The following is a 22,135-nucleotide window of genomic DNA, read 5'->3' as shown; positions in this document are numbered from 1 at the left end:
ATTCCTGCTCTGGGAGGGGTAGAAGCCTGGGAGTAACCCAGAGTCTGAGTCTGCTGGACTGAAAGAGAGAAGAGGAGAACCAACCGAGTGATGGCCTGGATAGGAAATTTGGGGAGCCAACAGGCACACAAAGCCCTGCTAGGTCGTGAGTTCTCACCTTAGGATTCTTCCCACCCTCTGCTTTGGGCAGGGGTAAGACAACTCCAAAATTAATTCTTTTTTTTTTTCCAGAAAGACATGACAGGCGAGTAGGACTGGTGGAGGGACCCCCTTTCCTGCAGCTTCTGCTACAGGGTCCCAGTTCCCTCCTAAGCAGTGACTCTTGGTCTTGCCAAGATATAGCTTGGGCTGCAATCACAGCACTAATTAGACCATGACCCTTTTTATTCCACCTTCATGGCCTACAGCTCACATCATGGAGTTCCTCTTCCAGAGGTCCCAAATTCCCCTTCCCCATTTTTGAGTGAAAGGCAGAATAGAGAGGCCCTTACGATCAGGGGTTCCCGGTTGATGTCATGCAGGTCCAGCGAGAGGATGTAGTCCTTGCTGCCCACGTACATGCGGTCATGGTCCTCATCCTTTAGCAGGATGCGGTAATCGCTGGAGTTGAGCAAGAAGTTGAAGAAATGCGCAGTGCCAGTGGCTTTCAGCTCTGTGAAGTAAGCACAGACCTGTCAGGTCCCCTCTCACATGGGTCTCTTAGTTGCCAAGACCTATGCCCAAGCTTTGAGGAGTGGCAGCCCACCATGGCAGCACCAGGGTTCCTGTTGACAGGTGCTGGAAGCACAGGTGGCAAAATTCAATCACTCTGAGGTTTGGGACACCAGAGCCAGGCCTGCATTTCCCAGCCTGGGAATGTAGTGTGACCCCCAACTACCAAACACCACATTACACCCACCAGGGCACCCCTCCCCCTAACCACTGAGCAAGGATAAGACTCTCCAAGTTACGGTGTAAAGATCCTAGTGCACAGGCCCTAGCTGAGGCCCCACTCTATGATGGCCACCCTGCCCTGGCCATGCTGGGGCTGAGCAAGGGCAGCACATTCCAGGGCTGGGGCCATAACAGACTCAAAGGGGCAGAGAGCTCCTGCTTTCAGGCTGACCAGCTGAAGCCCCTGTGAGAGCTCCCCTGAGACCTTTGAGCAACTGGAGGCTGGTTCTGAGATGTCTTGAGAGAAGCGGGGCAGACTACAGTCTGACCATTCCCTGGAGCCTGCTCCATGCAGGGGCTAGGGAGATGACCTGATGGCTTTGCAGAGCAGCAGGGATGTTTCCCCCCAGCTGAGCCCTGCATTGCCTCAGTGCAACACAGGTTCCCAGTCCTGCTCTTCAAGGGAGCTGGGAGCCTGAAGACCCTCTGCAAAACACTGTGTCCCCCAAGCAAGGTGCCTTGGGGAGACCCAATAGCTTTGGAGGGGACTGGGAGTGAGGGGTGGGGTTACAATACTGACAGGGATGCAGCAGCTCCCTCTGTGTGTGAGCTGGTCCCAGGGGAGAGAGGTCCCAATTACAGAGCAGCTTCCTCCAGCCTCTGCCAGAGCCTGCCAGGGAGTGAGACCAGGAAAGGGTCAGTAGAAATACAGGAAGCCTTCACTATTCGCAGGCTCAGCATTTGCAGTTTCAAATATTCATGAATGCTGAACCCGCATCTTAAATACACTCATGGGAGCTCCTTGGGAGCTCTGTGCTTGCTGTTGCCGGGCTCCCGCCACCACGCTCCTGCCACTGCCAGCGCAGCTGTGCCCCCAAACCCCCAGCTGCCAGGGGGCACTGCGTTCATGAACGCAGATGTCATTCATGAACGCAGTGCCTTATCTGTGGATTTTGTCATTGGCGGGGCTCTCGAGAATGTATCCCCTGTGAATGGTGAGGGTCTCCTGTACATGGTTGTGGCCATGCAGACTCATGGCCCTCCTTGCCCAGGCCCAGCCCCAAAGCTCGGAGTGCCCTGGCTGAGCTCTGAGGCCCCCAGGGCAGCAGGGGCCAGGTGGCTGTGTGGATACAGTACTGGCCTTCTCTGGGGGCACTGGCAGTAACCCTATCCATTCACACAGGTGTGCAGGGTTGGCTGCACTTGAATAGTTTCTGGGCTGTGACTCATGCAGGGAGAGGCCAGGGAACTTGATCTCTGTTCCCTAGATCCTGGAAGGGGGGTTTCCTCTTCAGGCTTGGCCTGTTCTTCCACTAATTAATCCCCTCCCATGCATACACATGCTCAGTGGCAAGGTGTAGGGGGTGCACAGGGGGGCATGTGCACCCCCTGAGAGCACTGGTACACCACCTGACTGGCCAGGCTCACCACTTAGGTGACAGGCAGGGGGGCAGGCAGGAGCGCCGGTGCCCCCCCCTGCGAGTGCTGGCCAAGGAGTGGAGAGCTGTGGTTCTCCAGAAGTGGCCGCAGCCACTTCTGCAAGTAGCTGCAGTGATCAGCTGCCTCACAATTGGCCACGGGGTGGGAGAACCCTCTACCCCTTGGTTGGCGGGATCAGCTGAGGGGGGCCTACCCCCTGGTCAGTGGGATTGGCTGCGAGGGACCCCCACCCCGGTCGCTGGGGGGAGGGGGGGGGCATGTGTCCCCCGGACTAAGGCAGCACCAGTTGCCCATGCACATGCTCCAATGATGCAGGATTGCAGACACAAGGTAGCTTGAGCCCAGCCCTTTGAATGAGGGGTCCAGAGCATATATCCAAGTGCCTGGCCAACACCAGCAGGCTTGTGTTTTGGCCCATGTCTCCCCAGGCATGCCCACTGCTCCAACTTGCCCAGACACTCTCATAAGGCTTGTCTCTAATGTACTCTTCAGACTACCAACCAGCACCACTGGAATGGATCTGGCTAGCCTTGCCACACCACTCATTCCTCCTCCATCCCCAGCTCTCCACTCTTCCTGTCTGGCTCAGAGGTGTAGCAGGGCAGCTCCACACCCAGGGCAGCCATGATGCACAACACAGCCCTGGCACCTGTTGTGTCAACTGCAGCAGCGCATCCAGCTGCCGCTGCAGCATCAGCTGCTTTTGCACTTTCCTCACAAAGGTGGCACCTGCTTTCTGTTGGGGGCAGAGATTTTATTAACAGGAATTCTTTTACTTACAGGTGTTTAACCATGGCCTGCAGCTGGCACAATAGGGCAGGGAGGATGCAGTGGTTAGGGCAGCTCAGGACAGCTAGGTGGTTTGACTCTACAAACTGCCTCCTTCTCTGTGCCTCAGTTTTCCCTCCCATCCTTTACATCCCCTCTGTTTCAACTGACAGTGCATTCTGTGTCTATGCACCCCCAGGCACAGTGGGGCCCTAGTCTCATCTTGAAGACCCAGGACCTTATCTAGGTTCTCTGGTGCCCTGGGTATCACCTACTCAGACATCACTTCTCTGTAACACTGATCCTGTGCTCATGTGTTGATGACATGTCATGGGCGACTGGTGCTGCCTTAGTCAGGGGGAGCACGTGCCCTCCCAGCCACCAGTCTCGCTGACCGGGGGGATCCCCTGCAGCCCATCTCACTGACCGGGGGGTGGTCCTCTGTGGCCAGTCTCACTGACAGAGACCGTGACCAATCTCACTGACCCGGGCTGGGGGGGTTCTGGAAGTGGCCAGTGCTTGCAGGGGAGGCACCAGTGCTCCTGCCTGCTCTGCCTACCCATCACCTAAGCGGCGAGCATGACCGGTGATGGAGTGCACCTGCACTCTCAGGGGGTGCATGTGTACCCCCATGCACCCCCTACACATCACCACTGTGACATGCTGACGTCAGCATGAGACTTGGGAGCAAAGCTCAGAGCAGAACCACCTGGTGCAGCATTAATGGGAGAGCACTGTGGAAACCAGCCTGGCATGCTGAAGACCTGCAGGCTCTTGGTGCCCTGCTCCAGGCACAGGTAGGAGGAGCACTCTGAGGGAGCAATGGCCCCGCAGGGGCCACTGGGTGCAAGATGCATTAGTGCTCCTGGGTGAATGCCTGCTCAGGGACTGGGTTCCCTCCAGTACTTGTGGGAGGAGACCTCTCACAATACAGAGCTTTCTCACCCATCTGGGGGCAGCAGAGAGTCACTTTGGTGGCTCTGGGGAAACATCCAGGATCAGACAGATGGCCATGAACCGGTGGCCTTGCCGCGTACCACAGCTCTGTTGGTATCCTTCAGTGCTGACCGGCAGCCCCCTGTTATCCCATCCCTGGTCTTCCTTCCCAGCTTGGCTACTACCCCTAGATCCCAACCCACATCTCCCTGCCATCCCACCCCTGGGCTCCTGTGTACAGCTCTGCTGATGCCCCACAATCTTGCCCTGGTCTCTGTGGTATCTAAGCAGGGATGGGAGCTAGGTTAGGGCCTCCCGATGTACAATTGCAGTCTCAGTCTCAGGAAGGATCTTTAGGTTGACGTGCTTCTCCAGAGAAAACTCCTCTGTTTGGGCCTTGGTGTACCATTTCTAGCATTAGCTGGTCTCAGCAAGGCAGAAAATCCTGAGGGAAACCTGGATCATGTTATGCCAGGCCTCCTGCACCAGCCTGGCCAAACCCAAACAGAGCACACTCCTGCATGAACCAGCCTCCCATCCTTGAGGGAGCCAGCCAGAGAGGACAGCCAAGGCAGACCCCCAGTGTCCATGCTGCCAGCTGGGGAACAGCCGTGACCCCAGACCCTGAGAGCATTGATGACTCCACTGTCCAGGGCCTGAAGCCAAAAGAAAGAGACAGGAATGAGGAACAGTCTGTGAAAGCCCGCACAGGCAACTGGCATGTGTCCTGCCCAGGTGCCACAGCTCAGAGGTGGCTGCTGAGCCTGCTGCATGGACAAAGTGGGATTGGCCAGGATGGTGCAGGGGGAATGAAGTCACCTGGCAAGGGCAGGGTGACATGGGCTACTGCTGACAGGGGAACTGGCTCTCCCTGAGCACTAGGGAGCCCCACACCAGCCTTGTGGCCCCACACCAGCCTTGTCCACCAAGCTGTTCCACAGAAGGCTCTCACTGTGTGGGTGAATTCCAGGAAGGCAGGTGAGAAGTGATCTGGCCACATGCTCTGGCTGCTAACAGGTGGGGCTGAGAGCAAAAGGGATTGATGGTGCCTCTACAAACCAGCAGCTGAGACATGGTGCGAGGAGGGGGACTATAACTGGACAGACAGGGGGAATGGCCAGAAGCCAGGGAGAAATTGGCCTGGCTGCCAGATGAACGTGCTTAGAGCCAGAAGCAAGAGCAGATGTGCTACAAATTCTGGGCAGGGCTCTGAGAACGGGGGTCAGGCAGGATGGGGGTAAAGCTGGATGGCTCAACAGGCGACCCCTCTCCCAGGGCTGTTAGTCCTGAGAAGAGCCAGGATCAGAACCAGCAAAGGGATCCAGAGGTGAGACAAATAGCTTGGCCCCTTCCTGATACCTTGTCTACTCTCAGGTTTGGGTACTTAAAAATGCATCCTCTTCAGAAGTTGCTTTCTTCCTGATCTCTTCTATACACACACAGCACTGTAACAGAGCCAGGCACGACTGCACAGCAAACACACCAGCAGGCTATAGCTGTGCCTACCTGCCATCACTGGTGCATTACAGCTCTCCCGCGCTAGCTGGAATCGAGCCAGCTCAGGCAGTGATAGCTGTGAAGATGCAGTGGCATGGATTTCAGCAGGGGTGGGGCAAGCCTGTAGAGAGCCTGACATGTTCTCGGGCAGGGGGCCAGCAAGGATGGCTGTGCTGTGCTTGGGCATGGGCATGCAGCATGTCCCCAAATGCCATGACACATGTCCTGGGAGGCCAGCCAGCCCCTTAGAACATGAACCCCTCAGTGAAAGCCAGGCCTCACCCACTGAAATAATCCACTTGCCCAGCATGGGGCAGCATGTCAGCACCACTGTTCCAGCTCAACTCAGTCCCTTATTCCTGGGACCACCACTACTCCTCACCAGCTGTCCCCAACCCACCATGGCTGCCTCTGACAGTCACAAGCAACAGAATGATCTCTCAGCTCTGGACTGCCCTGGGTTGAATTCCCCAGTCAGGGACTAGTGCTGCTAAGGGCAGGGCTCCAGCCACAGTGCTACAGATCCTCACCTGCAGTGTGTTTACTCTTGCCAGCATGTAACTGCAGCTAGGAGTGTGTTCCACAGCGGGCAGCCATGTTGCTCATGGTGGGGAATAGTAAGCAGCTCCTGACATACATGCCAGTTGTATCTGCTGGGAGGTGCAGGGGCTGCAGTTTGCTTTTTTGTCCATAGAGGAAGCAAGAGAAGAGTGTACGCAAATGGACCTGCAGCAGGCAGAATACTTCACGTGTCCTAACAGCACCTCTAGAAGGAGGTGAAGAGCACTGGTTCCCACAGCTGCCCGGCTTGGGGCCACAGTTAGATATTACAAGAGTATTTGTGAATATTCTTGCCACTGCTCTGTTGTACTGGCCATCCCATGGTGAGAGAGTGCTTATTTCCATAGGAAACAGTGTCATATCAGGACTCTGTCAGATCCTTACATACAAGGGTATTTTCACTGGATCTTTCTGCAGGGCTTTTTTGTCAGTATCTTCAGTGTCCTTGGGAAAGAAGCAGCACTGTGTAACCCATGACCATCCACCCAGTGCTACTGGCAGAAGGCATGGTGCACTCTGTAGACTTCAGTATATCAGAGAGGCATAAGCTTTCGTGATTCTGAGCTTATTTCATCAGACACTGTGAAAGGACGTGAACAAAGCAAGCTATCAAATAGAGAGAATGATTTGAATACAAAATCTCCTGGTGCTGGGAAGCAAACAAGTAATAAACCCATAGAAACAAGGGAGTCACAGAAGCTAATCTAAGTAATGGGATAAGAATCTATAGTCACTGTTTAGACCAAATTTAACATCATTCAGTCTGTAGATGATTTCTTGTTCCACAATTTTGTGTTCAAGTTGGTTTTATTCAAGTTAGCTCATGTTGGTTTGGTCCTTTCACAGCATCTGATGAACTGAGCTTGGACTCACAAACAGTTACACAGTTAGTCTATGCGATGCATCTCTACCTTGACTTCTGCCTGACTTCAGACTACCATGGCTAACAATTTCTGTTAGCGAAAGGACAGCAAAAAGCCCATCAAATTTCATGGGCTCCACTCATAGTGCAGTTGAGGGGAGTGAATGCAGCATGGAGGGCTTTCTCAGAGTCCATGTGCTGTAGACATATGGACCATTTATCTGGCAAACTGAAGCCTGTGTTTCTCATCCCGAACCTCAGCCCACAGCTTGTCATGGCTGCATTCACTCCCCTCAGCTGCACTGTGAGTGGAGCCCATTACATTTTATAGGATATTTGTGTTCAGTCAGAGTAGGGTGATATAATAAATAGGCTGAGCTGGCCACAAAAAGACAGGGTGGCCCAGGGAAGCAGAATGAACACGACCCACTGATGGGGAGTGCAGAGTGACAAGGAGGGGTGGCACAGCAATGGGGCACATGACAGAGTAAATAGCTGCAGGTGGCAGAGTGAAGGGGCAGTGACACAATGAGACATGGCTGACAGTGGGCAGAGACATGGTGGCACAGTGAGGGTGCAGGCAGGTGGCACAGGGATGTGGGAAGTGGCATAGTAGAGCTCCCTGGAGGCCAGCACAGAACACTGCCTGCAGCAGGTGCGGTTAGCTGGGGAAATAGTGCAGGGACTGCCCGATTGGCCCCTGATCTTACCCTCTACCATGCGCCCCAGAGTCCCTCGAAGGGCAGAGCTATTTTTTGCTGTGCTAACAGCCTGGTTGCCTGTGCTGTGCGGGGCATTTACCCTCCACCTGCTGCTCTGCATGCCAGGGGATTAGCTTGCTCCTGCCTGGGGTATTGGCAGAGTCTTCTCCCAAAGGGCAGATTTGCGCCAGCTTTAGAGGTTAAAGCAGCCCCTAATCCCTGCCTCTGGCTGTGCTTCCTGGAGCGGCTGTGTTAATGAGAGGTGGCAGCAAGCCAGGAACTGGCATCTTGCAAGCCCAGCTGGTGCCAGGTGGTTCATGGGGAGCACAGCAGGGCCAGGAAGAGGGGATTCCACCTCGAGGGGGCTCTGGGCAGTGGCACATGCCAGGCTCGGGCCATTGCATTCTCCCCCACTCAAAGATGGTCCCATACCAAAGAGGGGAGCCCTGAGGCAGTGGGGGCAGTGGGGTCTCTTGCTCTTGGCATGATTGGTCACAGCAGGAGTCTACCATGAGGTAGGACCTGGCGCCATTGCCCCTCTTACCTTGTAGGGGAAGCAGGCTCAAGGGGACTCACCCTTCAAGCAGGGCCAAGGCTTGTCACCCAGGAGGCTTCTCCCTCATCTGCAGCAAGACACCTCAACCCCAAGTGTCTATAGTCTGCTTGACTCCCCTGTGATCCCTGGTGGTCCATGCCACACAGCATACAGGGAGTTGCTCACTTAAGGGTCTTGCAGGAAAGCAACAATGGACTGCACAACTTAGCTTGTCCCAGAGACAGTGAACATGGTCCTGGATCTTGTTTTTCTTTAACCTCAAAACCCTGAACCTGTGACTAACACTCCTGGCCTTTCCTCTTGCCTGATAGTCTTGACAGCACCAGTTACATATACCACCCAGGCACTGGAGCTTGGACCTGCCCACTGGCCAGGGAACCAAGGCTGCAAATATCCCTTTTACAGTGCAGCCACTTCCAGTTGACCTATGCAGGCAGCAAACACACATACACCCTTTTTCTATAAGCATCAGAGCTCCTTCCATCTACCTGCTGGCCAGCAGAGATGTGGAGACCTAGAATCCAGTCTAGTGACAATTCTGGAGGCTGGTGGGAAGCAAACTGTTGCACCATGGCACTTCTGTATCATGCTTCCAGCTACCATGTGGCCCTCGCAGGCCATTATCAAGTCATAGGCCAATTCATCAGACTTCAGAGGCTTTTCCAGCCCACAGGAAGCTCCCCGCACATGTTCTCTTGTATGCTAATGCAGGGATTTTCAACCTTTTTGCATCAGTGTACCCCCAGCAGCTGGATGTGGAGCAATGTACCCCTGGCAGCCAGATGTGGAGTGGAGGTGGTGCGTGGCTGAGTGCAGAGCAGTGGCAGCCACCTTGTGTGATCTTCCCCCGCCCCCTGCATATGGCTGGGTGGGTGGTGCCTGCACGGCAGTGCAGGATGGTGCATGGCAGCACTCCACCCCTGCCCACCCCTGCATACCCCCTAGGGCCTTCTCAAGTACCCCCAGTGGTATGCGTACCCCCAGTTGACAACCCCTGCACTAATGCAAATGCTGTCATTACAGGTCCCCTGAGCAACACAGTCACTCCCCACTGCCCAGGTAACAGAAAGACAAGACATTGGTGAATTCTGTAGTATGGCCCCAAGTAGGATGCGGCCTGGCACTTTTCCAAGCAGTATTCATACAGATGGCAAATAGATCCCCCTGGGACTAGGGAGCAGGCAGGAGAGCAATATCCCAACAGGATGATGGCTAGCAGTCTGCAAGACTTGTCACCCTTATTTGTCCAGGCTCTCTAGTTACTGTAGGGTGAGGGAGAGAGACACACATGCAGCCACAGTGTGGGCTGCAATATGATCCCTCTGTAGGGGCTGGCCAACCTTTACTGTCCCTCTAGATCAGGGCTTTCCAACTTCTAAGCAGCTGGAGGCCACACACTGGGCAGGCCATACCAGTGCAAGCCTTGGGCCCCCCAGCCATACACTAGGTACCACCTTGCTGTGGGCTCCCCTGGCAACATAGGCTGTGCCATGCTACCCCACCTTGCCCCCTGGGGTGGGGGCAGGAGGTGAAAGCTGGTGGAGGAAGGAGGAGCCTGGAGACCCCAGCTGTTGCTGCAACCAGAGCAATGGGGGCAGCAGTGGCTGGGCAGGAGGTGGTTAGACAGCCCTGCCCTAGACTGCTCTTGACTGCAACATCCCAGTTATGGGGGAACCCTCCATCTCTCTTCTCAAAGCCATGTTGATGCCTGTGGAGCCTCAGCTGGTGCCTTTGTCTTTGCAAGCAGGTCAGCAAACACAGATGTCTGTTCCATGGGCATTCTGTGAGCTGCAGGAATTAACCATTCACTGCCTTAGATGGCTGGCAGGAAAACGGCATCCATCCATCCATCCCCACTGCCTTCAGCTTCTGCTGACCTCATGCTATTAGGAAATTCTGGCCACTTGAGCTAGAAAATTTTGGCTGACCCTCTCCTCTTAAACAGCATGGCCTCTCCAGGGTGGTGAACCTGGTGTGAAGGAGCCAGACATTTGCTCTCTAACCCAACTCAGACTCTGATGTCAGAAGCCGGTGCCTTGCAGGATGAGGCCACAACGCTATGCCATCAAACTACAAGCAGTGACTGCTCCAGACTTTTTGCTACAACAGTGGTTTTTCAGACGTTTTTGGCCACATATCCTTTGCCTGAAAATATTGTTGCTACTACTCTCTACACCCAATGCATCTCTGCATGTTCATTCCTTAGGAAGAATGGGGACACCAACATCAATGTGCAGCAGCACTGTTTCAGAATGTGTACTGACCAATCAGAAGCTCCACTTCCCTTATTAAAATGCAGACATGTAACTCTTGGCAAAGCATTAGGTTGTGGAGTGCCATGGAAAATCTAGCCCTTATTTAGGTGCCTCAATGTGGGCAGAGCTCTTGGGCGAGTCAGGCAACACCTGAGATCATAGGACACCTATGGCATTAGGGAAGAGATGCCTCCAGCCCTTGGTCAGCGGGATGGAACGCTGCTCTCTAGGCATCTGGCTCCTATTGTATTTCAGCCCACAGAGCAAACTACGGCTTAGCAAAATTTTCTCCTAATCTTTATCATCCTTCTCCTGCAGCTCTTATACCTTCCACCCTTAATTTCTTTCCCCTCCTCCCCCTTCTGCCCAACTTTTTCCATACCTGCCAGGGAATTCCCCATGGGACCCAGTCCTCACTGATATGCAAAAATACTCTGAAATCACAGACTCTCCAGACAAGAGCCCTTGTGATGTAGCATCCTGAGCCTGTGCACTGAGCATGAAAAAGGAAACTGGAGCTGATCCAGGGTGGGGCAAACCAAGAAAGACAAGGAGGGAATGCAGGAAGGAACAAAGAGCTGGTGTGGGTGTGACTGTACCGTCCCCATGGGGTCGGCCTTTCCAGGGAGCTGGGCTCTAGTGAAGGAAATCTGTCCCCCCAGCCTATCATGCCCCATCAGGACCCCATTGCAGGAGCTTATCTTCACCTCTAGGGGGCTCTGCTTATGATGCAGAAAAGCACCTCATCTGAACTGGTGAACCAAGGGCTTCAGTGCTTTATATTCTAGAGAGGAAAAAAATTTCTTCTTCAAAAGTTATTTTTAGCCTGAGTGTGGGAGAAATGACTGAAGGAGGATAATGAGGGTCATGAATATTCACTAGATAAATGAGGCAGACAGATGGAAGTCAGGAGTGCTACAGATGCTTTGGGCAAGAGCCAGGATTTTTGTTCCTGCGTGCACTGGCTCTAGCGACACAGAGGGACTCAATCTGCTTCCATGATAAGCCATTGATGCAGCCATACATTTGTCTGTCCATTCAGATGTTCATCCTCTCATCCATCCTGCACACTCATTCAGTTTCCCTTCCATCCATCCATCACAAACCCAGGCAGCCCCACCAGTTCCTCCCCAGCACAACCAGGAAGGGGAGAAAGGGAACAGCAAACACTGATGACTCAGACCCTGCTCTGTCTGGGGGGAGATGACACACCTCAACAAAGAGCAGTGTAAAAGGCTAAGGACAGAGCAGAACATGAGGTGGTTTGGGGGGTCCCTGAAGTTACACTGCTTGAAATCTGTCCCTGAATACTTCCACTTCTCCAGCCCCGAGGGTCCCGGGAATGCCCATAAACCCCTAGACGTTGAGTAGCCTGGGGCTGGCTCATCTGTACATGCCACACATTACCAACCACCACAGATTAGCAGGAAGCCACCCCCCACTGTGCAGGAGAAGGCAGTTTATCAGCATGGGATTCCTGCCGGCAGCACCCAGTCAGATCTCCCCCCTGACAGCAGCCCATGAGTGATGATGTTCTCGCACGTGCTGGTGATCACTGCTGTGCCCTAGTAGCATAGGAGGTGGAAGGCCAGGACTAACAGGGCTTCAACCCCCACCCCTTTTTGCGGCAGATGGCAACGGCAGCAGCACCACGGTGCCATCCTGCAGCACCCAGTGCCACTTGGCGTGAAGCCGCTCCTCTGCCACTGCGTACAGCACCAGTGCGCGCCTGCCCCACAACAGCCCTGCAGGAGGGAGAGATAGGGGTCAGGTGGGGCTCACCCCCCACCGCTTATGCCTGGCAGTGCCCACAATGTTCCAGACAAAAGTGGTATGGCATATCTGACTTGAAATCACAGGGATGCTTGTACTTTGTTCTGGGCCTACAGGCTGATCAGTTCTGCCCTTTGTCCTGTCACTGTGGACCTCACCTCTGCCCAATTGTGCCACCTGCCTCTGCCTCCCTTACCACTTGCCCTGACAATGTTTCACCTTGCCTCTGCCCTGCTATGCCCTCCACCCCACCAGTGTGATGTCTTGCTTCACAGCCCCTTTGGCTAGCAAAAATAATCTCCTGAACATCTTGGCATAGCACATGGTTAGCACCAGAAGTCCACCCCCTCTGTACAGAGATCAACACAGTTCTTCTGGTACACTTCAATGGTTGAGGAACACTTGTGATGACTCAGGGCACCACCAGCTTGGCCACTGGGCACAGCTGGCATGCCATGTCATGCTCTGTGCCAGTCAGCAGAATCCAAATGGTATCATCCAGATGGAGCCCTGAGTCCTGAGATCAGGCAGCTAGGCTTGGTGTCATCATGGACAGGTTTTGCTGGTGAGAACACGGGTGTTATGATTTGACCTTCTGCTGTTGTCAGACCTGGGTTTTTCTCTCTCTAACCTACCCCTCCTCCCCCCTTGCAATCTCCAAATCCACGGGAGGAAGGCGGCATCAGGATGGAATGCGCTGTTTTGCTCTCTCCTCTGTCCTGCTGCAATCCCAGCTATGCCAGTTATTACTAAAATAATAAGTCCTTTCAAGGTCATCCAAGCCTGTCCGTGTGTAAGGAAAGCCTTGAGAGCGCCTCCAAATGGGAAACTTTCATGTGACAGGGCTCTCTGTTACCCCCTTCTAGCATCGCCCACCAGGGGGCACTCTCAGGAGAGGGCAGAGGCTCCTGGCTGCTCGGGTCCCAGCAGGGGGCGCTGGTGGGATGGAGCAGGAGGCTCCTGACCGCGTCTGGAATACGCTGACTTTCTACATATATGGCTCGACAAGCTGTTCCTTTAGAGGGCGTGAAGGGCAGGGAGGGAGAGTTATTTTCCAGGCCCAGCTGGGCAGGGATCCAGCATCTGGCCAGAGCCTCTCTGGCCTCTGTTACAAAGATAGGAAACAAAGCTCCCTGAGATTTCTGTGACCCCCATTTCCAGAGCTCATGGGTGGTGCTCAGAGCAGCCTGCATGCCCCTTGACCAGACCGCCCTTCCCTCTGGGGCTGGGAACCAGGCAGCCCGCATGGTGCAGAGGCAGCAAACCTGCAGTGCAGGCCCTTCCTACAGGCGCAGCAGCTCGTGTGCCCCTGTCAGTGGGGGCTGGGTGGTACAGGGCACTCCCTCTCTTTGAAGCCCTTGACTGAAATGAGGGAACTGACTTCTGCTCCTTATCCCAACTGGGCAGCCTCAGGGAAGCATGTGAGGAAGAGCCCCACAGAAGGGTCTAGTGCCTCAGGCCTCATCTGGGCTGTGTCCAGATGGGCTGGGAATGGGACATTGAGGTGGCAGGCTGCCAGTGGACATCTGAGCAGCATATCCAGTAGTCTGACAGACAGCACTGCCCTGCCTTCCAGATTCTGCCCCAAAGAACCACCCATACCACCAGCCTGTCCCTTTCTATTGTCTGTGGTGCGAGGAAGAGAGGAGTGAAGGCATTAAGAGGTTATGGGGAAAACCCTAGTGCCAAAATACTCTGAGTACTTGCCACTTGCCCTGGCACCATCAAGAAAGTCATATAGCTGCCTGAGCACCATATGCTACCCTGGGATAACAGCATATCTATCCATTTCTGATCTTGGGGTAACTTCAGTCAGTTACAAATCATTGCAATTTCCACTGCAGTAAGTGCATGAAGTTCGGGAGAGCCTGGGTTGACACTGTGGGGTGGGAGGGAAGAGATCTGGGGAGCAGCTGGGGTAGAAGGAGGTTGGTGGCAGAAGGTGGCAAACAGGCTGTGCTAATTGCGATGGACTCAGGTTACGAGGATCCTGTCACTGCATAACACTAAACAGTTAGACAAGGTTTGGGGTTTCACCGTGGCTGGCTTGGTCTCACAGCACACACCAGAAAATCCAGCAGGCCTTTTTGTTTGGACTAACTCAGGCTATTTGTCTCCCTTGTGCACCTCTCCCTATCAACATTTCTTGTCGTTGGGAATTGCAAAGTATTTTAAACTTTCACCCACGTCCCCACGGTTGAGCTCAAATCTGAGGCAGCAGGGGCAAGGAAAGCTGGGCCTTGAAGTGGGTTCAGAAAGCTGGCCACAGTCATGGGCACTTTGGCACAGTTGTTTTGTGCAAACCTGAGCTGCTCATTGGTGAAATCTCTTGCCTTGGACAGCCAAACGGGCAGTGGGCATGCTTGAAGGACAGAGGTGTGTCAGTGAGGGGGCACTTCCATGTAGCATGGCATTTGTGTGTGGAGGGTTAGCTGAGGACGCATGGGGGAATCTGTGTGTGGATGCTGGGCTTAGAAGGTTAAATCTTCATATAGATGCAGGTGAATCCGGATGTAGGGGCAGGTAGGGGTGCAGGATGTGTATGGCCCATGGGTGTAGGTGCAAGATTGGATGTGTAGATGATGAGGTGGAGGGGTGGGGGTGCATGTGTGGGTGATGGAAGGGCTGCTCAGCTCTTCCGGTGCCCGTTCTCCCATGTGGCCACTCATGCTGCTAGCAGGCTGCTACAGGTCCCTGTGAGGACTGGCCTTAGGCAGTGACCAGCCATGGATAGTAATGAGAACCAGACACAGCCCCCCTGCAGCCTTCCCTAATCTCTGCCCCTAATGAGGTCCTGTCAGCTCCAATCAATGGGGACAACCAGTCCCTAGGAATGGCAGGCAGGGAGGCCAGGGCAGGGGGAAGCGCTGCCCCTGTCAACTGGAGAGAGGAGGCCTTTTGGCTGCCCTGGGGCAAGCAGGGCATGCAGCACTCAGAGAGCTCTGGGGGCTGCCAATGAGGGCAGAAGGGACTGCACATCCATTCAGCCCATGGAGGGGGCAGGGGCAGTTGGGAAGGGGCAGGGAAGGAAGAGAGAGCTGGAAAAAAAGGTAGTAGGTAAGGGGCAGCACGTCTGTGAGGGGGACACATTTAAATGGGAGGAAGGAGGGAATCTCTTCACAAGGTACCCAGTCCATCTCCAATCCTGCCCCAGCCCCTAGCTGCCCTGGCCTTGCTCAGTCCTGGACTCCCCCAGTCACTTTCCTAGAGACATCTGCCAGGTTGCCCTTACAGACTGTGCCTGCCTGGGGCAGGGTGGGAGCACAATATCAGGGGCAGGGATGCAGACATGGTCATGGCAGCTCGGTGGGGGTGGAGATGGGGGGTGGGGACCAGGTGCCTGCTGAAGCAGATACTTTCTCTCTCTTCACTCAACACAGGCAAACATCTGGCAAAGGGAAGCTGGCATGGAGATTCCCGCATCTGGTCCCTGCTTGGCCACCAGCTGAGCCAGGGCTGCTGCGCTCAGTGATCACTCAAGTCGCATGCAGGAGAAGGGCAGCAATACTCAGTTCTGGGCACGTTCCACATCGCCTGCTGCTCCTGTATCCTTTCCAGCTGCTGCCCCCAGCAGGGGCCCAGCCATTTCCAGCAGGCTCCCACCACACCAAGACCTATCTGTGCTTTGTGGATAAGTCTCACTCACCTTCTCACTAGCTCACAGCCCCAAGGGACCAGGCACTTGGCCATACCATCAATGGCACCAAGACCTGGCTCAAGGAGGTGCTGGGCCTCCCTTCCTGCCATTCCTGGGGCAGGCACACTACAGACAGTGCCCACTGGCTAAGCAAGAGGCACTGTTGACTGGGACCACTATAGTCACAGGCACTGCCTCCAGCTCCAGATGGAGGTTTGGAGGGGCACTGGGGCCATGAACAACAAGATCCCTTGAGGATGGAGGATTGAAGCACAGCATGTGAAAATGAAGCAGAGAAGAAGCTTTTGATGCTCCCAGGAGGGGCATCACCCCTGGTTCAGCTTGGGATATGCAGACACGCACAGGACAGTCCTGCACACTCTGCTGCTCTTCAGAGGTCACTGGCTGCACTGCTCAGACTCTTAAAGGCACAGTGTAGGAGAGTGGGGAGCACATCTGTTTTCTGGAATCTCCCTTCCATTTTCCCTATCCCTCTGTTCCCCTTCATTTGTTTCCCAGAAGGCCATGGCAGATTGCTATATAATCTGCTCTTCCTCTAAGCCATGTCCCAGAGCTCAGCTGCCTTCAGACTCTGTCTACTTCAAGCTATCCTGTTCCGGGACACATGCAATCCTCTGGAAAGAAGCCATGTGATGGGACTGCATGTGAGACAGTGTTATAGTGTCTCTGTCCCGGCTGCTCAGGCTCACGTGTTCAGGAGCTTATACACGTGGACACACACACATAGACACTTTCAGCTTACAGCGATCTGGGGAATGGAGTGACAGCGTGGGCTGAGTGGCTTGTCAATCAGTGGCTTGTTATCACACAATGGCATGCTTATCCAAAACAAGCACCACTCTGAGCATCAGGAGGTAACTTGACTCCCAGAGGACCTGTCTTTCTTCCATAGTGTCCCAGGTTGATGAGGTTGTAGAGGAATTGATCAACTAAACAGTAGCAAATCACCAGGACTTAATTGCATTCATCCTTAAGGACCTTACATTGCAAACTGCTGACTTCGTAGCTGTTGTATGCAATCTACCCCTAAAAACAGCCTCCGTACCAGAGGACTGGGGGGTTCCCAGTGTGACTCCCATGTTCAAAAAAAGGCTCTAGAGGGGATGCTGGGAAACACAGGCCAATGAACCTAACTTTTGTTCCTGGAAAACTGGTAGAAACAATCATGAAAAAAGCATTGTTCAGCATATGGATGAACATGACTTGCTGGGGAGGCATTAACATGGCTTTGTCAAAGGGAAATCATGCTTCCCCAACCTACTAGAGTGTTTTGAGGGTGTCAGTAAGCAGGTGGATTGGGACAACCCAGCTCACCTGGCATATTTGGACTTCTAAAAAGCCTTTGACATGGTCCCCCCATCAGAGGCTCTTAACTAAGTTAGGTAGTCACAGGATTACAGGGAACATCCACTCATGGATTAGAAAATGGCTCAAAGATAGAATACAAAAAGTGAGTATAAATGGTCAGTTTTCAGGATGGAAAGAAGTAAATAGTGGGGTCCTTCCTGGACCTTGAATGCTGGAGGCTGCAAGTGAGAGAAGAACAGTGGAAAAGAAACCTTGGTAATACTGAGTTCACTTTCCCTTTCAGCATCTGTTCTCTGGCACTGTGTGACACAGGATACTGAGCAAGATGAACCTACGGTCTGACCTAGTAAATGGCAATTCTTATGTTCTTAAGTTCATAAGAATTGCCTGCAGTGCAGGCCACTGCAGATATGTTCATAGAGTCTGAGCGCCAGCAGGGACTTCAAGGGACATCTTATCTAGTTTCTGAGAAGAGGCAATATGTGCTATTCCTGAACTATCCCAAGTTAACACCTGGCCAGGCTCTTCCTGAAATATCCAGTGGAAGAGATTGTGCCACCCCCTAGGCAGCTTGTGCTAGTGTTAAAGTCTTGATTGGGTACAGCTAGTAGTGTATCTGCAGCAGCACAGTGCTCAGCAGGGCTAAAGATTTACTCTGCTTCTTGGATTGGCTTTGCTACTAGCACCATCCACCCATGGCTGGCCTGCTTCTGACACTCAAGCTAGCTAATATAAAACTAGCTCAGGTGTATCTACTGTACCCTGCTGTCACAGGAACATGGGGCTGGGAAGGGCAAACTTAGTCATCAAATCCAGTTCCCTGGGCTAGGGACAGAAGTTACATATAAAGTGGTTTAAGTGATCAGAAGCTGGTTTAAACCTGTAACAGAACAGAAGCTCAGTGCACATAAACCAGTTCCAAAATGGCTGAAACTGGTTTAAGATAAACTTGGCTGAATGTAGTATCAGGCTTAACTGATTTGGGTCAAACTGGTTTATGAAACTTCTGTCTCAGACCTCATCCTGGTTCATGTTAAATCACAGTCCCCCAGCATCCCAGCATGCTTTCCAGCCCTCGGCTGTGCTGTGGTGTTGTCTGCTCCACCCTTCTGCTCGGAGCTGGAGCAGTGAGGCCTGGCTGACAAAGGAGGTGAGGGGGACAAGTCCAGCTGGGGATACAGTCCACCCCAGCTGGAGTCCGGGGCCAGGGATGGGGGTTAAACACCCCTTCCTCTGCTCAAACTCACTGCTGGCTGGAACTGTGGACTACGAATCCCAGAGGCACCTGGAAGCAGGAAGAAGAAGTGATGAGCAAACCTGCAGAGTCCTGCTGCTGTAATTCTGGATTGCAAATCCCAGAGACATTGAAGGCAGCAGGAAAAAGAAGTGAACACACAGCCAGAGAGCTGTCCTCTACCACCCCTGCTTCTGTCCTGAACCACTGCATGCATGTGGCTGCACTTCCTGAATCAAAGGTAAATGTCTGTTCACTTCCATTTCAATTTAATCTGTGCAGTTTAGACTAATCTGCAAAGACTGAATTGATTCAGCCTAGGGCTTTTTGACTGTCAGTACTTAGCCCTGCTGTCACAAACAACCATGTCGTGGAGATTGAGTCCAGATAGGCCCACAAGAAACATCCCCTGTAGCATCCCCAGCTTCCATACCCCAGTCCCTTTGGCCTGTGAGAGCCCAGCTCTGTCCGTTCTCCACTGCACAGGTGCTATAAGACCTGACTCCTGTTGCCCCGCAGCAGGGGATATTCAATATGCAAAGGCTCAGCCAAGCCTGTCCTGAGCATGTCCTGTTGACCCATCCCACCAGTTCTTCTCTCCCAGCAACCTCCTCCCAGTGGTGCTTGCCCTCGACCTGGACTGGGAGCTGCCTCTGTTTGCCTTCCTATAGGAGGGAGCCAGCATAGAACAAAGAGCAGGGAGTATGAATCAACCCCTTCTGCAATGAAAGCATCAAAGCATTTCTGGGCATAATGCAAAGAGTAACAGCAACAACAACAACATCCTCAACGGTGTCCTTTTAAATAGCTGAGGACAGCCCCCTCCCCGGGGCCTACTCACTTGGCCTGGACAAGCACCACTTGGAGGAAATTTGCAGCAGTTATACTCTGCCACCAAGTCAATCACCTTTCTGTGTGGCAGCCTGTCAAACATGGGGCACTGTCCCTTTAAATTAGGCAAGATGTCAAGGAAGTGATGAGCCCAGGAGCAGGCAGCCTCTAGTGTGATGCAAATTGCCTGGGTAAAAGCTGCCTTGGTCAGTTCTCATTAACTGGGGTGTCACACCTGGGTGATCTGGACATGAGTAGAGGAAAGGCCATGGAGAAACGGGCACTGGGCCAAGCAGTGAGGGATGCAGCTCACCCCAGCAGGCTGGCCAGTTCTGGAGATCAGTAGCAGAGTGAGCAGAGATGTGCAGTCTGCTATCCCGACTGATAGATCGTGATGACGAGAGATGGAAGATGTCACAGCCCTTCTAAGCTGGGGTTGCGTGCTCAGGCTCTCAGCCCCAGGGCAGAATTTTGTGGCTACACCAGAGACTAGGTGTGGCCTTGATGGAGCACAGGATACAGGGCTTGTGGCACCTCTGTGTGATGCTCACAAATCACAATGCTTTTGTCATTAACATCCCCCATGCAAAAACTCCCCCACACAAGTGCCCATCACAAGGGCTTGGCAGGCACCCCAGTGGCTCTTGGAGAAGTTATACCACAGGCTTGATTTGAATGGCTGGTTAGGAAGCCACTTTGCAGCCCACAGCTCTCCACCCCCTTCCTACACAACTCCATCAGCTTGGACACCAGCTCCAATTCTTGCTAATACCACTGGCCAGATATACTTCTGGGCACTGACAGAAGAAATGGGGAGTCTGAGAGCCCCTACTCAGTTCCCTTCCCTCTTTTAGCACAGCAAGCTCCACTGGGCTGAAATGGCTTGGTCAAAATTTGTTTTTTCAATACATTTTTTTCCAATTTTTTTATTAAAACCAAACAACTAGAAACTGAGCGTGAAAGCACTGCAGTGAAACCGTGGGGATTTCCAGTGAAGAAGGTTATGTTTTCAGGAAACATAATGGGCTTTTTCAGTTTGAGAAAACTGACCATTTTTCCCACCTCCCCATTTCTTTATTGGCAGTGGTTTTTGAACCCAAACAGTCACTGTCCTGTGCAGCTGGGCTAGGGTCAAAACCCTGACATGCGTTTGTGGGGAACAAAGCCATCATTTTCCCCCCCAAATGTCCCTCATAACCACCCCAGACATGAGCAGTGCAGCCTTGCTGTGAGCAACAGAAGGGCTACACGACTGCAATGAGCAGAGGCTGCAAGATCAAGCCCCCTTGGTATCAGCCAAGGGGTGGCACTGGGAATATGCATGGGCTGTGCATGAGGGAGCTGGGGTGGGGGAAACGGGTGTGAGGGGGCACTGTGGACTGCTGCTCCAGGCAGCTTTCCAGAAACTGGCTGGATTCTCTTTTCTTCCTTCCCTTAATTGACCTGGAGATGCCAGGAACTGCTGACTTTCTGGGACAGGATGTTAGTGAGTTTCTACACAAGGGAGGAGCATATTTATGGTACAGGGTAAGTACCTGGGGGTATATATGAAGGCTAGGGGTGCTCAGGCAGCCTGGCCCGGAGGGCGGGGGGCATGCTCTGCCCAGGCTGGGCAGGGGCAGATGGCACAGAATGGGGCTGTTCTGAGTGGCACCTCCTTTGCAGCCGGAAGTTTCCTGCGTGAACACCTCCAAGGACAACCGGACTGTCACTGCCAAGCAGCTGAACAAGGTTTTTGGGGTCTAAGCAGCTGAACAAGCTTCTGAGGAAACCTGAGGCCTGAGAGTCCTGCCATGCTTTGCCATTCAGTGGCCAGGAAGTGGCTGAGTGCATGCGACACCTGGGGAACAGCCCTGCAAAGAGACATATGGAGCTGCCTGATACTGGAACCCATTGTGCAAGGACCAGCCCCCTCCCACTGCTCCCTCCCCTCCTACCAGGCAGGAGCTGACCTGTTAGTGACACCTCCCCACACCCGCAGCCCAGTGCAGACTGTTTGCTTAAAGCCATTTCACTTAAAGCCATTTCCTGGCACCGTGCCTTTGGTCCTGCAGACCCCAGACTCCTGCTCGCTTCAAAGAGAACTGCGGCAGCTGGTGGGGTTGAGCTCAGGAGCTGTTGTGCAGGCACTGAGCTGCATATAGCTCTGGGGAGGGCTCTTGGTGGACCTGCAGGGTCACCATCACAACAGTATAGGGCAAGAGGGAGCTGGGTTTGCCAGAGCATCCATTTCTAGCTTTGATCCCAGCAAGTGAACACTACACTGCAACATCAGCCCTGGGAGCCTGCCACACGCCCATCCCATACTGGGATTTGAACCTACTGACTTCAGATCCTTAGTGGGGAGCCATGCTTAATATCAGCCCAGGGACCTCAGGATGCAGGAAGGGGAAAGACAGTGCTAGAAGCCCCACTTTGAGGATGCTGAGCCACAATAAGTTACCATGATCTCCCCAGGGTCACACAGTATTAGGGCACCACCCCAGGCATCTGGTCCAATGTCTCTCTGCCCCCAGCCACTGAACCCAGAGTGCTCAGTCAGATCCAAGGAGCTAGCACCTGGCCAGCATCCTTTACAGTGACTTTTCTCCCTTTGTGACTCAGCCACAAGAATGAGGACAGCCACAGAGCCATATTCGTTACCATGATCTCCCCAGGGTCACACAGTATTAGGGCACCACCCCAGGCATCTGGTCCAATGTCTCTCTGCCCCCAGCCACTGAACCCAGAGTGCTCAGTCAGATCCAAGGAGCTAGCACCTGGCCAGCATCCTTTACAGTGACTTTTCTCCCTTTGTGACTCAGCCACAAGAATGAGGACAGCCACAGAGCCATATTCCCCCAACTTTTTCAACTGGCCGGGGAAGAGAACTCCACTCCATT

General features: G+C 53.5%; 1 protein-coding gene across 5 annotated transcripts in view; it reads right to left on the bottom strand.

The window, feature by feature from the left end:
• Nucleotides 1-22,135, bottom strand: part of SEMA3F (semaphorin 3F) — a 115,983-nt gene that overhangs the window by 38,451 nt on the left and 55,397 nt on the right. For all 5 annotated transcript variants that reach the window (XM_006023740.3, XM_025204371.1, XM_006023741.3 and 2 more), the window contains exon 2: nt 492-652. In XM_006023740.3, the coding sequence (XP_006023802.1) occupies nt 492-652 (161 nt within the window). The remainder of the gene's footprint in view (nt 1-491; nt 653-22,135) is intronic.

Source organism: Alligator sinensis, unplaced genomic scaffold (genome assembly GCF_000455745.1).
Source record: "Alligator sinensis unplaced genomic scaffold, ASM45574v1 scaffold858_1, whole genome shotgun sequence".
NCBI classification, from domain to species: domain Eukaryota; kingdom Metazoa; phylum Chordata; order Crocodylia; family Alligatoridae; genus Alligator; species Alligator sinensis.
Note: the sequence above shows the minus strand (reverse complement) of the source record. Positions and strands in the feature narration are given on the sequence as shown.